At 38.4% G+C, this 14,922-nt stretch overlaps 1 protein-coding gene, 1 long non-coding RNA gene and 1 pseudogene across 4 annotated transcripts in view; all 3 read left to right on the top strand.

Annotated features, from left to right (window-relative positions):
- The window catches only part of LOC105292362, a 6,777-nt gene extending 2,089 nt beyond the window's left edge, over positions 1 to 4,688 (top strand). Inside the window, exons 2-3 of the long non-coding RNA XR_002780427.1 lie at positions 129 to 287; positions 1,991 to 4,688. This is a non-coding gene — a long non-coding RNA (uncharacterized LOC105292362). The remainder of the gene's footprint in view (positions 1 to 128; positions 288 to 1,990) is intronic.
- Positions 4,689 to 8,343: 3,655 nt separating this feature from the next.
- The window catches only part of NUP54 (nucleoporin 54), a 29,929-nt gene continuing 23,350 nt past the window's right edge, over positions 8,344 to 14,922 (top strand). For all 3 annotated transcript variants that reach the window (XM_011360559.2, XM_011360560.2, XM_011360561.2), the window contains exons 1-3: positions 8,344 to 8,497; positions 12,246 to 12,329; positions 12,426 to 12,572. In XM_011360559.2, the coding sequence (XP_011358861.1) occupies positions 8,431 to 8,497; positions 12,246 to 12,329; positions 12,426 to 12,572 (298 nt within the window). In that variant the 5' untranslated portion in view covers positions 8,344 to 8,430. The remainder of the gene's footprint in view (positions 8,498 to 12,245; positions 12,330 to 12,425; positions 12,573 to 14,922) is intronic.
- LOC111739996 lies at positions 12,894 to 13,009 on the top strand (annotated as a pseudogene).

The following is a 14,922-nucleotide window of genomic DNA, read 5'->3' as shown; positions in this document are numbered from 1 at the left end:
CTAACAGGAGGACATACCCAAATTGTGTTTAATGATTTGAAAGAAAGATATTGCAACAAACTTTATGCACTTGATTTTTAGTAATCAAGGCAATACCATTTTCTTGCTTCATCCTGCCCCTACTCTAGAGTGTTCTCATTGATAAAGAGACTGCAAGTCGACTGAAGTCTGTGGTTGACACTACCTTGATCGTCACCAACATACCCTACATCATCATGGCGCTGGGTGTGTTCTTTGGTTTGGTCTTCACGTGGCTCGCGTGCCGAGGACAGGGATCCGGGGATGAGGTGAGCTTCTTTCTTACTGAATAACTTTTACCTGAGAAATTCAACTGGGCTTCAGTGGGAGGGCTGCCAGCTGGCTCCTTAGGGTGGATTCTGAGGTTTTCTGCTGGGCGTAGTGATTTCTTGGTTATGCTACTACTGGGCAAAATGAGAAGCAAGGGAAGTGTGTCAAAGAAGGAGGGATGATAGAGTGGTATTGTTCAATGTGTGGGGCTCTTTTGGTGGGAATGGAATCCCTGGGAGTGAGCTTTACATCTTTGAAAATAATCTGGAAGAAGAGGAAGAATATATAACAGCTAAGCACCTAGGCTTTGGTGTCAGGCTGCCTGGGTTCAAATCCCAGTTTTGCCACTTAATGGCTGTGTGACCTTAGAAACAGTTTCTTCATCTGAAAATGGGATACTACTAGGACCTCTCTTAGGAGTTTTCGTGAAGATTATATGATGTAGTAAACATAAAGCACTTGGCCCAGTGTTAGCACTTAGTAAGAGCTCAATAAACATTAGTTGTATGGTAAGATAGCTGTAAGATTATAGAGCAAGGCAACCAGAGACCTGTTGGAAAGGATCCCTGATATATTAGCAGAAGATACCTACCACTGAGTCATCATTGAATAATAAATGATTAGCACAGGGGCTGTAGTTACTTTCTTAGAGGGATGGGAACAACCCCAAATGGATGGGATAAACAGTTAGCTGGACCTCCTTAAGTGACCAGCCTTAAGTGGCCAACCCAGGGGTCTAAATACCTTCAATGAGCCTTTTATGTAGGAGCCTTTCTTGATTTTTAAAAAATTTTATTTTATTATTGATTTCAAGTATACAGCACATTTAGTTAGACATTTATATAGCTTGTAAAACAATTGCCTTTTCTCTCCTCTGGCTCCCCACCTAGCCATTACATTAAACCTAACCGCATTCCCTCTGCTGTGCTCCCCATCCCTACTCATCTATCAACTACTCATTTGTACTTGTTTAACCCTTCAACCCATTCTCTAGGAGCCTTTCTTAAATTCTCAGTAGCTTCCCTTTTTGCAACAAAGGCTGTCTTTTTTTCCCCCGCTCCTGGCTGCCTCAACTAAGCATCTTAGGCACATGTGAAGTATCAAATGAAATAGGTTGAAACCATCTGAATTAAATTCGCCCAGATTTCCTTGTTTTTCACATTCTTCCAGTATGTCTCTTAACTCATGCCCATCACGTTAGTGTGAATCAGGTATGAGGCAACTATTTTGCCACTTTCATCTGTGGATCTTCCAGTCTGACTCTATACAGTTACTGAGATTTTCGTAAGCACAGATGAAAGTCTATGTAAATGTTGTCACTGCTCACGTATTCATGTATTTAACAAGCAAGCAATTATTGAGCGCCCACATGATCTCCAAGATATTGTTCTCTGGTAGATTTCAAACCAGGAAGAAGGCAAATTCAGTAGAGTGAATTTGGGTTACAGTCTGAGTCAGTACAGGGAAAGGGGCTGCTCCAGGATCCGGGGTGGGGTGGTCAGAGCAGGCCTCTTTAAGAGGGTTAGGGCTGAATGTTCAAGGAAGAGCAAGAAGCAGGCCAAAAGGAGAAAGAGGTGAGTGGGATGACCACCTTCTTATCAGCTTCTTCTCCTTCTCCTCTCCCCTCCTTCAGCTTTTCACATGGGGAGAAGTTTCTGACATGAGCATCTAACTTCACTGTCCTCTTTCTTCTGAGTCACAGGGAACTGCAGATGAAAGAGCACCCCTCATACGAACCTAACCATGGCCTGAGCTTGGTGAAGGAACTGTGTTGAGCTGTGCTGACCTGGACTGTCACGTGGGGAAACTGTCCGTGTCCTCACAGGCTTGTTGCCCATTGTGAGAGGAGGGAGAAGACCCAGAGCTGCAAGTGATGAGGACATTCTGGCCGGAGATTAAATAACAGGTTGACATGTTGGCCAGTGGGCTTTATAAAGTTGGCCTGTAGTCCCTGACAAATTGTTTTGTTTTTCATATGTTTAGCAAGTATTTAATAAACTCTTGTATGGTAATTTTTTTGTTGTTGAGTGCTGGTAGCTCCAGAATTTTGTGACCACTGTTGTGGTTTAATGTCTCAGTATCATTTGTTAATTCTGTTTGGTCTAACCTATTGGGTAGGCTTCATTCACCAGACTTTGTACTCAAAATACATAAACACCATTTTATGTTGTATTCCTTCATTCATTTCACCCCCAAACCAGAAGTAAATAAGAATTCAGAACCCAGGGTAAAATGGAAGCCTCATTCGGTACATCATTCAAATGTATCTAATTTCCTCTTTTAAAAAGTTAGATATTGCATTTCATGCTGGTCATCAGTTCCTAATTCCTCTAGGAAAATAATTTCGTCTTCCAACTACTTTCATACTAGATAGGAATGAAGTAGGGAGTGGGTTGGTGGGCTAAGGTACTGATGAGTTAATAGCGATAAGCACCTAAGGATTTTCTACTTGTAATTTTGTGAATTGAAAGAATGCATAGATAATGTTGGTGAGCACATGTACAGATATTTCATGTAGAGTAGAACTAAGTGCTAGTTCTGAGATTGGATAGTTTATGTTTTTGGTTGAAATGATTTTGATGTGGAAAGGTGCTCCTGGGAGAATATAATCAATAACGGATCCCCTCGACACACACACACACACACACACACACATCACCCATGCCAAATATGATACTGTATTAATTATAATACTATTGTGATTATTTGTGAAATAATTTATAAGTATAGGAAATCCATCAATCCACAACTTAAGTTGCATGTAAGTTTCAGAAGTCGATTCTACTAAGGAGACATTTTTTCTAGGGCATCTTTTTGGTAACTTTGAAATTGTTTTTATAAGTTGTTCTTTCCTCAGATTCAGTTCCTTTCGATGTTTTATGGCTCACTGTCACTCACAGAATAGAGAAAAATGTGCCCCACGCTTCCTGTGACACTTATCTTACTGACAGAATTACAGTGGTTTAAAATATTGCACAGAATGTGCTTTCAGGAAAGGTCCACTGGGACAAGTGGGGCCACCTCTCTCCAGAAAACCTCTTGGCTTTCAGTGTAACCTAAGTCAAGGGACTGGGAACTATCATATGCCACAGAATTCAAGCATATTTAAAGGCTTTATTTTTATTATTATTCTCAAAGTTCAATATTCATTTTCGATTGAGAAACCTATACAATTATCCGGCAAAGTGCACATAGAATTTATTAACAACTGAATAATTCTACAGGACTTTTTATTTAAAACTGGATTTCAGTGTAAACTAATGAAGAAAAAAAGCCATGGATTTTACAAATACAGCTTCTGATCTCGGAGGGTAATAAATCACTTTAGTTTACTTGTCCCAGTTTTCTCTCCCTTGTGATATGTTTTCCTTCTTGAAGGGGCAATGCATTAAATTTTCAACATCTCTATAAATTAAGATAGAACCTATAGATACTCCAAATCACAAAAGTGTGAAAAATTAAGTTGAAAATACTTTGTCTTCAATAAGCCAAATATCTAGATTTTTTAATCTTTAACTAGATAATTGGCATATCTTATTCTTTTATTTATCCACTTATCTACACTAATAAAACTGAGAAACCAGAGCATAGTCATTGCTTCATTCTATTATCAGAATATAATCATCTGTGAGGAGGAAATTTTTAAATACTATGAATGATAACGGTTAATGATACACCTTAAGACTGAATTCCACAGAGGCAGGGAGACCAAAAACATTATTTCCATATGATACTTAATAGTTAACTTGGCTTAAAGTCACATTTGATATTTTCCTTCTGAGAAGTCTGTGGCAAACCTATAAATTGCAGTCGAGAGTATAGATTCATTAAGAATGGATTTAGGTTGAAAATAAACTATTTCTCATGTTCGCTTTCTTGGAGCCATCATCCTGGAAAAACCCCCCAAAGTCTTTGTGATTGTCACAATCACAGAGCACTGGTGCCCTGTACTATGATACTCAAATTAGGGAGAAACGAAACAGAGAGAGGTTACCTCACTTCTCTCAGGGAAAATTGGGAGTTGAACGCAGAACAGGAAGTGGGCTTTGCCACTTTTAGCTGTAGGCTTTTTCCACTAGGCTTTATTTCCTTCCTTAAGTTCTGGAAAAATCACTAATAGTCAAGTGGAGCAAGTACTATACAACTAACCCCTATCGGGGTTTTACTTAAGGGAGACTAATTTTTTTATTTAAATTGCTGAAGGTATGAGTTCTGCAGAAGATGACCTTTCTACTTGGCCCTCTGGGCACTGTTACTGTACTGTAGTTAATTGCATGTGGCTATTAAAGAGAATACTGACCATGTAGTTTGTACACTTGGTTCATTTCATGTTATCCTTGAAATGTTTATTTCTGTCCTTAATGCAATATCTTTCACTAATAAAAAAACTTTATATGAAATTATACTGGAAATTCTATGTTTTGTCATCAGATGTCCAGTTGTCTATGGAGTTTCATTTGAAAGATGCTCTTTGCCCTCTTGTCCAATGCAGGCCTGAGTCACACCCCTTGGGCCACCTCTAATTTCAGCTCAACTGTGGCGCACAGTTATAGGCAGCTAGACAACTCTCACTTCAAACAGGTCCCTGGCTATGCCATTCTCCTCAGGGGTTTCTCCAGAGCCCTGGAGCAAAGTGGGGTTAATACCCCCAGGGTAATGCTCAACCGAAGGGTGCAGGAGTCAGCTGATAAATGTCCCAGTCCTCAGAGGGACAGTTCTTGGGCTCATTCTACAGGGTTCTTCAACTAGGAATGCTCACAATGGAAACTGCTTCCTATTACCATTTCTTTATTCCCTGTCTCACTCTCCACACCCCCTCACTGGTGCTTACTCATAAATAATCTACCTTATTCAGGTCTGCTTCCAGATAAACACAAACTAAAATACTGACAAATCCACCTAGAAGGGCTTTGCAGAGAATCAGAGAACTATTGGACAGATACTGGACTTTTGTTTCTGGGGATATTTGAACTAAAGATATTAATCCCCAAATTTAGATTACCTTTAAAACCTTTTCTGTGCCAATAGTATTGCATTATATGTCAGAAATCAGAGCATATACAGATCAGTCATAAAATACCTAGCTCAGTGTTAACAAATGTCCTTACGTATTAAAGACACTTGATCCCTAGCATATGTGCTTCCTAGAAATCCTAGATCTCATTTTAGATTGTTTATGTCATCAGGGAAGTTCCTTGTTCTTATTTCTGCTTACTCAAAGGTATATAGAGACAACTAGAACTTTGTAACATTCCAAGCCAAATTATTTAAAATCAAGGAGCAAGAAAAGTCCAGAAAATATATTTAAAAGAATACTAATAAGGGGTGACATGTACTGCCAGATATTAAAACATATACCTATGAACAATAATTGAGAAAGTATGGTATGGGGTGAGTGGTATAGAATACAAAGTCCAGAAGCATGAACATATTTAACACAAGATAGAAGTCCCATTTCTGATAATAACTATAGTCTTTTATTTACTCAACTAATATTTTTTATTTTTAAACCTTTATTGGAGTATAATTTACATACCATAAAATTTACCCATTTTAAGTATATAATACAATGATTAGTAAATTTGAGCTGTGCAGTTTTAGAACATTATTACCTCAATAAGATCCCTCAAGCCAGTTTACAGTCAATCTCCATTTCTACCCCAACCCCAGGCAACTATTAATCTACATTCTGTGTCTATAAATTTGCCTTTTCTGGACATTTCATATAAATAGAATCATACAATATGTAGTCTTTAGGGTCTGGCTTCTTTCTACATTATACTTAAAAATAATGTGTTCAACCAATTTTACTGAGCAGCCACTTTACTCCAGGCACTATAAACTAGGCAACTGGTGACCAAAAAGAGACATATGGATCTAATGGTCTAGTGGGGGAACAGACGGCAAACAAATCATCTAAATGCAAAATTTCAAATAAGTTTCAAGATGCTCTGGAAACAAGACCGAAGTTACATTTGGCTGAGACTGAAGAATAGGTGTTAATTAGACAAAGCAAAGAATTTCAGAGGGAATGGGAAGTGCCCAGGTGTAGGAAAGAACTTGTTTAGAAGGGACTGAGGAAATGTTTGGCTGGAGTTCAGAGAGGAAAGAATAGTGTCAGATAAGGTTGGAGAAAGGCAGGGGTCCAATCAACATTGGGAATCATTAAGCCATGTTAAAGCAATGGGAAGCCACTGCAGTGTTGTAAATTAGGTTGCCAGTGGGAAATGAGAGACATGAAAGGTTTGTTTAGAAAGACCCACTCTAGTTGCAGGGTGAATAAATTAGAAGAGAGTCAATATGGATGTAGGGAGTACAATTAGGAGGCTGTTGAGTTAGGTGTGTCTCTCTGGAGTCCTCACTGGTGTGTAAGATGAAGCCTGTCTGGGTGTCATGTACCAGCCTCAAGTGTGAATTTCACAAAGCCACATAACATGGGTTAAATAATGGGCTTCATTGTGGAAAATAAAAATTTATAGGGCTGGGGCAGCTAGAAAAAATAAGGCACAGACCCCTTCATCTTCTTGTCATCCTATGCAAAGGCAAGCTGAGAGCCAGAGCACTGTTTGTTTTCAGTTCTTGTCCTCCTTTTTATAGAGCAAGGGTGAAGATGTCTTGTCAGTGGAGGAATACACAAGCTGCTGAGCAACAAGTAGTTAGGATTTGGGATGCCAATGTTTTATGGAAGTCTGGGAATGCCAGTTGTCCACAGAATGTTACAATCTCCATTGCTGGGGTGAAAAATACACCAGTTCTGTGGGACCTGAGCTTGGGTGCAGTCCCTTCCTCTAGGAGAAAGGGGAACCCCCCAGCCACAGCTAGCTTATTCTCTAGGCAAGCCAGAATGAACTGCCAGGTCACAGTCTGAGGGTCTTGCTCATTGTACTGCAGGGGCTACTAGCATCTAGATAGGGGTTGGCAAACTTTTTATGTAAAGGGCCACATAGAAAATAGTTTCGGTTTTGTGAGCCTCTCTGTCACAGTGACTCAGATCTGTTCTTTTAGCATGAGCAGTCATAAACAACAGGTAAACAAACAGATGTGTCTGTGTTCCAAAAAAAACTGTATTTACAAAAATAAGCGGCAGCCTACATTTGGCCCATTTGCTGATCCCTGGTCTATTCAAGAGATTAAGGTAATCAGAGAGATGGCAGTGGAAATGAAGTATTTTGGAAGTACTTTGAAAGACAAAATGTGTAGAACTTGGAGATGAATATGAGAAAGACAAAGAAGAGGGACCTGTCAAGGAACTCATTCATGTGTATTTATATATTCTAGCCTTCTTTTTTCCACCCAAATTGTAGTGTTCTAAATTTTTTTTCCTATAATTTATCTTTGAAATCTTTCTTTTCATTACATAAAGAGCTTTACAGTTCCCAATCATGTCTGAATAGTATTCCTTTGTATATATGTAACTAAACAAACCGGTTTGTTTCCAATCATTTGTTTTTATAAACAATGCTGTAACAAATTACCTTGTATTACATAAATTTGCCAAATAATTTATAAGATAGCATTGTTGGGTCCAAAGACATTTGTAATTTTGATAGAATGGCTTTTTTGTTATTTGTTTTTATTAGTTATACGAGCATGTAGATTTAAGGATCCAATAATTCTACAAGGTTTTAGTTTTAAAAAGCTAGAGAGACATCATTCTCAGAGGCACCACGTTTATCCATTTTTTATTTTTTCAATTTACTCTCATGACTGTACATGACACGATGCTTCGTGAATTTTCAGTTTAGCATTACCCGTGGGCTTCCCACTACGGAGGATGAGGATTTGGCTTTCTTTCCTATCCTGTCTTCATTACACACAAGCGTGCAGTCTCCTGCACATCTTTTCCAAGGGACCTCCCTAAGGTAGCTTGTAAGGGCGGCACACCCCTGCAAGCTTCCCAGCATTTCACCTCGGTTGTGACACTCTCCGCCGCCTTAAGCCATAAAGCCCCCGGAAGCTTGAGGGACAGGGGCGTTCCTTCTCCATCCTCCACCCACTACACCATTCGTGAGTTCAGGCCTCATAGGCTAGGCCAGAAAAGAGGCGGAACTCCGTGTTACTGGGGCAGTTTCCCCGCCGGATCCAAAAGAGGAGTGCACCGAGTGTCGCGGGAGCGGCGCTTTGGTCTTCTGCACCCGCGATATGGCTTTCAACTTTGTGGTTCCCTCGGGCACCTCGGGCACCGCTGCAGCCACCGCGGCCCCAGCGGGTGAGTGATACCCTCAGACCTTCTCTTGGGGAGGAGGGAAGACCTCTGGTCCGCCCCCTCGGTCCGAGACTCTCCGGCTTGGGGAGCCTGGGGTATCCTGCCCGCGCGGAGGCTTTAGGGTTTCAGAAAAGGACTCGCGGCGGCGGAGTGGGCCGAGGCGGCTCTTGGGGAGGCCACGGGGCTACTAGAGGCCCAATCTGGAGCTCGCACGCTGCGTGTGGGTCCCCGCAGGGCTCTGCCTTCCTAGGGTTCGCTTCCCGCCTCCGCAGAGTCGGACTCGTAGAGACCTGAAGCGGCTCCTCAGTTCCCTTGCCGGAGACCCGCCCTCTCCTTCCCACCTCAGCCTCCTGGACCCGCGGGAACGCTCACATGGCTCCAGCTGCTGGGCCCGGCGAGGATAGGACTGGGGGCGTCCCTCGGGCTCACCCCTGCGGCTCCTGGGTCCCGGCCCTTGAGGGGCGGGGGCCTTCGCCCTGGCTCCTTTGGTCCTCGCTAGGGGTCTTCACGCTCCTGCTCCTTCCTCCTGTCCCTGCACCTCCTCCGCTTTCTTAACTTGTTTGGAGCAAAGTCAAAGTTTGTCTTTGTTCACTTCTGTGAAACTTCCTGCAGACTCTTCTAATCCTTATCTCGCTTTCTTTTCCTTTTCTTCTTCTTCTTCTTTCCCCTCTCCCCTTTTAAATTTTTGTTTGTTTGTTTCTTTGCCTACACGCCTATCAGGATTTGGTGGGCTTGAGACTGCCAACTCCACCGCCAGTGGGTTTAATTTTGGGGGTTTCGGATTAACTGCTAATCCTGCAGTGAACTTTAATATTGGGAATTTCGGTGTTTCTACTACCTCGGCGACTCCGTTCAATTTTGGTAACAGTCTGGCAAGTGCAGGTAGATACTGCGGATCGTATGTGTAACGAATGTTGGGAGCTGGAGTCCAAGAATATTTTGTGGTTCCTAGAGTTTGGGAAAGAACAGCGAGTTGTCTAATAAGGAAAGGAAATTTCTCTCGTAACGTCGAATCAAAAACGTTCGTTATCAAGTTTTGACTGTCTTAAAGGATTTAGGTTTGAGAAGTCTCGCAAATTATAATGTTCCTTTGTTAAGTTTGCATTTAACTGAACAGAATGTAACTTCCAAGTGATAATTTGGAATGGATTATTATTTTGAGTAGAATGTGTCTTCCAAATTATAAGATACCTCTTCCAAAGTACAAGTTTAACACTCAGGCCCATTTTCTTGGGATTCTTGGACTCCTGCAGTCATTTTTTTTTTTTTTTCCATTTTTCCTGCATCTTTCATTGGAATTTCATTTGATTGTCCTTGTGTTTCCCAAGAGAACAAGTCTTATACGAACAGCAGTAACCTGTCTTGTTTTTTGATCTGTATAATAATAATAATGTATTTGTTCAATTCAGCAAATTAGTATATATTCTATAAGTTATGTAATTATAGAAAGGATACCCAGTTCTTTACTGAATAATTTGAGAAATGATCAGAGAGAGCAATTCGATTTATTGTCAGCATTGAGTTCTAAAAGGTAGGCTAGACATCTTCGTAATCAAAGAATTAATTATGAAGCTCATAGGTGAATTCTTTTAAGCTCATTGGAAATTTTGCAAACACAAGCTATAATGTGTCTGTATATGTATAAATTTAAAATAGGTCTATGTATACTTTACATACAATGACCCAATAGAAGTCTTGTTCCTCAGCTGCTCGTATATGAATTTATTGTCCATATTCTCTTACATTATGCCACTTATACCCATGCCAATTATATGCATTTGGTAAACACTTATATACTAAAACTTATTTTCGAAGTCTGGTATTTTGTGCAGTCACTTGTTACTGCAGTGTGAATATCACCTTGGCCATCTGATTTGAAAACATTTGGAAGAAACCTTGAAAATTCCAGAAATAAAATAATCCATTATCATTAAGATATATTTAAAGTGATCACACATTGCTGTTATTTGGTATGTTTACTTTTCTCTGTTTGCTTAAAATTGGCATTGGGTAAATCAGAAACATTATTTTGAAATTTGTGTTTCTGAATAAAGCCACTCAGCTGTATTGTAATTCACCAATAATAAATAAACCTGTTGGTATTTGCTTGATTTCATGTTCATTTGGAGTTGTTACTGTTAAGTTTTGAATTGTGATAATACAACTGTGTTTTAAGTACTTTTATGTATATGTTCATTAACTTAGCCTTCAGCAAAGGGCTGATAGAAGTTCTTCTTTACTTTTTTATTTTGTATCCTTCCAAATGTTTATTACTAATAAACATTTGGTATTATAGAGAATGATAAGATCCTGGCTGATATTTTTATCATGTAGCCAATTCAGAATATATCTTAGTTTTTCTATGGAAATGTGGAGTTATGAAAAAGATTAAGAACAATGTTCATACTTGAGGTGATTTTTAGCAAAAATGTTCACAGTTTGCAGTACTGCAACAGAACCTACAGTAAATAGAGTATTTGGTTGTGCCTGCATGTAACACGCAGTCTATTCTTGAGTAATTTTCCATACCAGAATTACATGATGAATATCAAAGGGTTGGAGTTGTTCCCTTCTCAAATCTTTTATGTCACAGCATTGATGAATCTCTGTCTCTTATACCAGAAATACATGAGATTAAAAGTTAGAATTCCAAAAAACCTGTGGCAGAGCTCAGAGAGTACTAATAGTTCAAACATTTGTCTTAAAAGTCTTTTTGGCACCACATTGATAATCAGGTAAAGACTGACAATAAGAAAAAAAAAAAAGCGATTTTAGATTGGCTAGTATTTCATTCCATTCATATGTCAAGTTAGATATAGTTAAGATAATTTCATCTCTGCACTTACTCAAAAATGAAATTTGTATATCTGTCAGAGATGCCAAACTGGTACAGAAATAGGCCTATGATAGCTCTAGTCAGCTTCCCTGCCACTGCCTTCTACATGTGGTTTTCTTTCCCTCATCTCTTCTTTCAAGAAACACATTCTTGTTGTATAGAGGTCAGTATATTGGCATGTTTTCTTTAGTGTCAGTGGAGATTAGGTAGAAATATAAGCTAAAGTAGAATGTAAACTAATTGACCAAAGCCAAGGCTGCAAACTGGCAGTACACTCTCCCTTTACGATCTATTTGGCACACTATTTTAAAAACATCTGAATTCGTTGTAAAAAAAAAAAAAAAAAAACATTAATAATAATAATAATAATAACCGAATTGAATTAGGGTTAAAAATTCTGTAAATTTCACATAGAAAATCTAAATCTTCTATTTCTCTTAGGAAAAATAGGAGTATATAGCACTGCTAACCTACCATTCTCCTGCAGCAATAATCTGCTGGAATTGAGGAACTGCTGCCAGTTTTAAAAACTGTTCACCTTGAACAGTTGTACCAGTCATTAAATACCCAGTCTGCTCCACTCATTAATGTTATCAGATAGCTTAAATCTTGTAGGCAGTTGAGTTTGTGAAACACAGGTCAATAGGCTTAACATGTTTTCTTAGCCATAACCTAATCACCCCTTTAGTTGAAGGGTATATATTGCATTGTGGTACTTCTACTTCAGTCGTTTATTTCATACAACATATTGACTTTTTGATTAGTAGAATAGTTTTTTTAAAAAATGATGTTGAAAGTAGAGAAAGGAAAATTAGATCAGTATAGTTTATATGTAGCAATTGTAAAATAATTGGAAAAGTTATTTCTTAACGTATACAAAAAATTCTTTCTGTTTTATTATCCCTTTATAATTAGGTGGGTTTGGAGGATTTGGGACAACATCTACAACAGCAGGTTCTGCATTCAGCTTTTCTGCTCCAGCTAACACAGGCACTACGGGTAAGAGCAATCATAATTCATTTGTAGAAGTAAATGAGCTAGAGGTCAGATTTTTTTTTTTTTTTAACTTACACAATTTCAATTTTTCATTCAAAGGACTCTTCGGTGGTACTCAGAACAAAGGTTTTGGATTTGGTACTGGTTTTGGCACAACAACTGGAACTAGTACTGGTTTAGGTACTAGTTTGGGAACTGGACTGGGATTTGGAGGATTTAATACACAGCAGCAGCAGCAGCAAACTAGTAAGTATGAGGTTTTCATCTTACTTCCAATATAAATCCATAACAATACAGCTAACATCATTGAGTGCACTTTAGTGGATACCTTTTTTTGAAGAATTATAAATATTATGTTTCACAGGTTTCCAAATGCTAGTACTTCTCAAGTTTATATATAACAATAGCAACTGGGGAGAAGACTAATTGGCATGAGTAGGATTATAGAGCCGCTGGGTTTAGTATCATTCCATTTAAATTTTTTGTTGGGACGTGGTTCCATAGTGTAGCGGTTAGCACGTCTGCAGAAGGTCCTGGGTTCACGCCCCAGTGGAGCCATGGTCCATGGTCTATAGCCATGCCACCCTGAACAAGCCCGATGTCTGATCTCGGAAGCTAAGCAGGGTTAGGCCTGGTTAGTACTTGGATGGGAGACCACCTAGAAGGACTAGGTGCTGTAGGCATAAATAATAACAATAAACTAAAACTTTTTTGTTGTGCTAAATAAAAATAACACAAATATAGAAAACTGCAAAAAAGTACAGTTTAATGAAGTATATATAAAGTGAACACCTTTATAACCACTGCCTATATCAGGAAGTAGACCCTGGCCAGCCACTTGAGATGCCCTCAACATTCCCCTCCCAATCCCATCCCCATCAGAGGAACTATATGGAACTATATGGTTTTTTGTGATAATCACTTTCTTTCTTTTGTCATTCAAGTGTATAAATAGTATTGCTTTCTTTGTCTTAAATCTCTGTAAGTTCTTCTTTTAGCTCTATTTGATTTTTCAATTTATTGAAGAAATCATTTGTCCCATAGGGTTTTGCAGTCAGGGCTTCACTGGTTGCATTCCTGTGGTATGATATAACATATTCCTTTGTTCTCTGTATTTCTTATAAGTTGGGTTGGATCTAGGGATTTATTTATATCACTAGTTCAGATTTTTGTTTGTTTGCAAGACTACTTTATAGGTAGTAATGGTGTATTCTTTATAAAGAGGCATATAATGTCTGATTGCCTCTAGTTTTCCTGACGTTAGCAGTAACTGTTGGTGATCATTACCTAGATCCATTAATTCATTAGGGGTTGCAAAATGGTATTATTCCTACCCTATGATTCTTTTTCCATATATTTGTTGAAATAATTCTATAAAGAGAAGCTTTTCCTCATCTATTATTTGGTTGATTCTATCCCTTTATTATTAGTTTTCAAAATAAAAAATTGGTTCCCAATCATTCTCCAAAAGTGACCGATTAATTTTTTTTTAACGTCAGGAACTCAAGTATTTAAACTATTTGATATTTTTTAATCCATTGCAGCTCTTATCCTTATTGATGCTTAAATCGTTCCACCTTTGGCCGGTACGAGCCTCTTCAGCTTCTTTTACACAAGTGCAGAATTAGTCTTTGATAGCTTCTTTACTAGCTGGTGTGGCATGGATTATTTAATTCTCCTAAGAACCCTATGAAATAATACTCGTGGTATTTCCATTTTATAGGTAAAGAGAGGAAACTGAATGATTGTGACTTTCCCATATACCTCCCAAGAAGTAATATAGGAACATAAATTTAAGTTCCTTGTCTTCCTATGTAATACTCTTCACTTTTCCAGTCTGCTGTCTCTTAAAATCACTTTTGTTTCATTTTTCTTAGGTAACTTGATTGATTGGCTAAAATTTATCCTACTCAGTCTAAAGATTAGTAGTTTATTAAATGTGAATTTCAAGAATTGTCTAATCAATAGGACTAAGATAATATTAGTTTCAGAATTATTCTTTCTAGTGTTCTAATCATTCATGTTTTCTAATATCCTCGTGAAAATACAAAGTTTGATGGACATTTAAGTAGTTAAGGAGAAGAAAGGAAAAGTTTTATTTCTTTGTTTCTTGAAATAAAGTCTCTTCAATTATAAGTTCTTGTAGTTGCACTTTTAGGAAAAAAGGGAATTTGAATATGGTGCTATTCATTTTCAGAATGAAAGGGGTATTTGGTTATGTAGCAACCATTTATTGAGTGTGTCGTATTTCAGGCGTCATATATATGAGATTGAAAACCACTATCCATGCTTAGTCTACAAAGAGATAGAGTAACAAACATTCAGTTAGATAGAATGATAATATTCCAATTATCGAATATATTTATGAGAGCACCCAATCAGGGTGCTATGGAATGCAGAAGAAGAGCTGAATCTTGAAGGAATTAACCAGTTAAAGTCAGAAAAGAGTATACCAGGCAGAGGGAATAACATTGACAAAGGCCTGAATGCATGGCATAGCATAATGAATTTGGGATCTGCTGTTGGAAGGACTTTGAGTTTAATCTGTGAAGGTTATGGAGCTGTTGCCTTATTTTTTAAAACCACTGCTTATATG

The sequence above is a fragment of the Pteropus vampyrus genome, unplaced genomic scaffold (assembly GCF_000151845.1).
Source record: "Pteropus vampyrus isolate Shadow unplaced genomic scaffold, Pvam_2.0 Scaffold56, whole genome shotgun sequence".
NCBI classification, from domain to species: Eukaryota; Metazoa; Chordata; class Mammalia; order Chiroptera; family Pteropodidae; genus Pteropus; species Pteropus vampyrus.
This window is presented reverse-complemented; position numbering and strand designations above follow the sequence as displayed.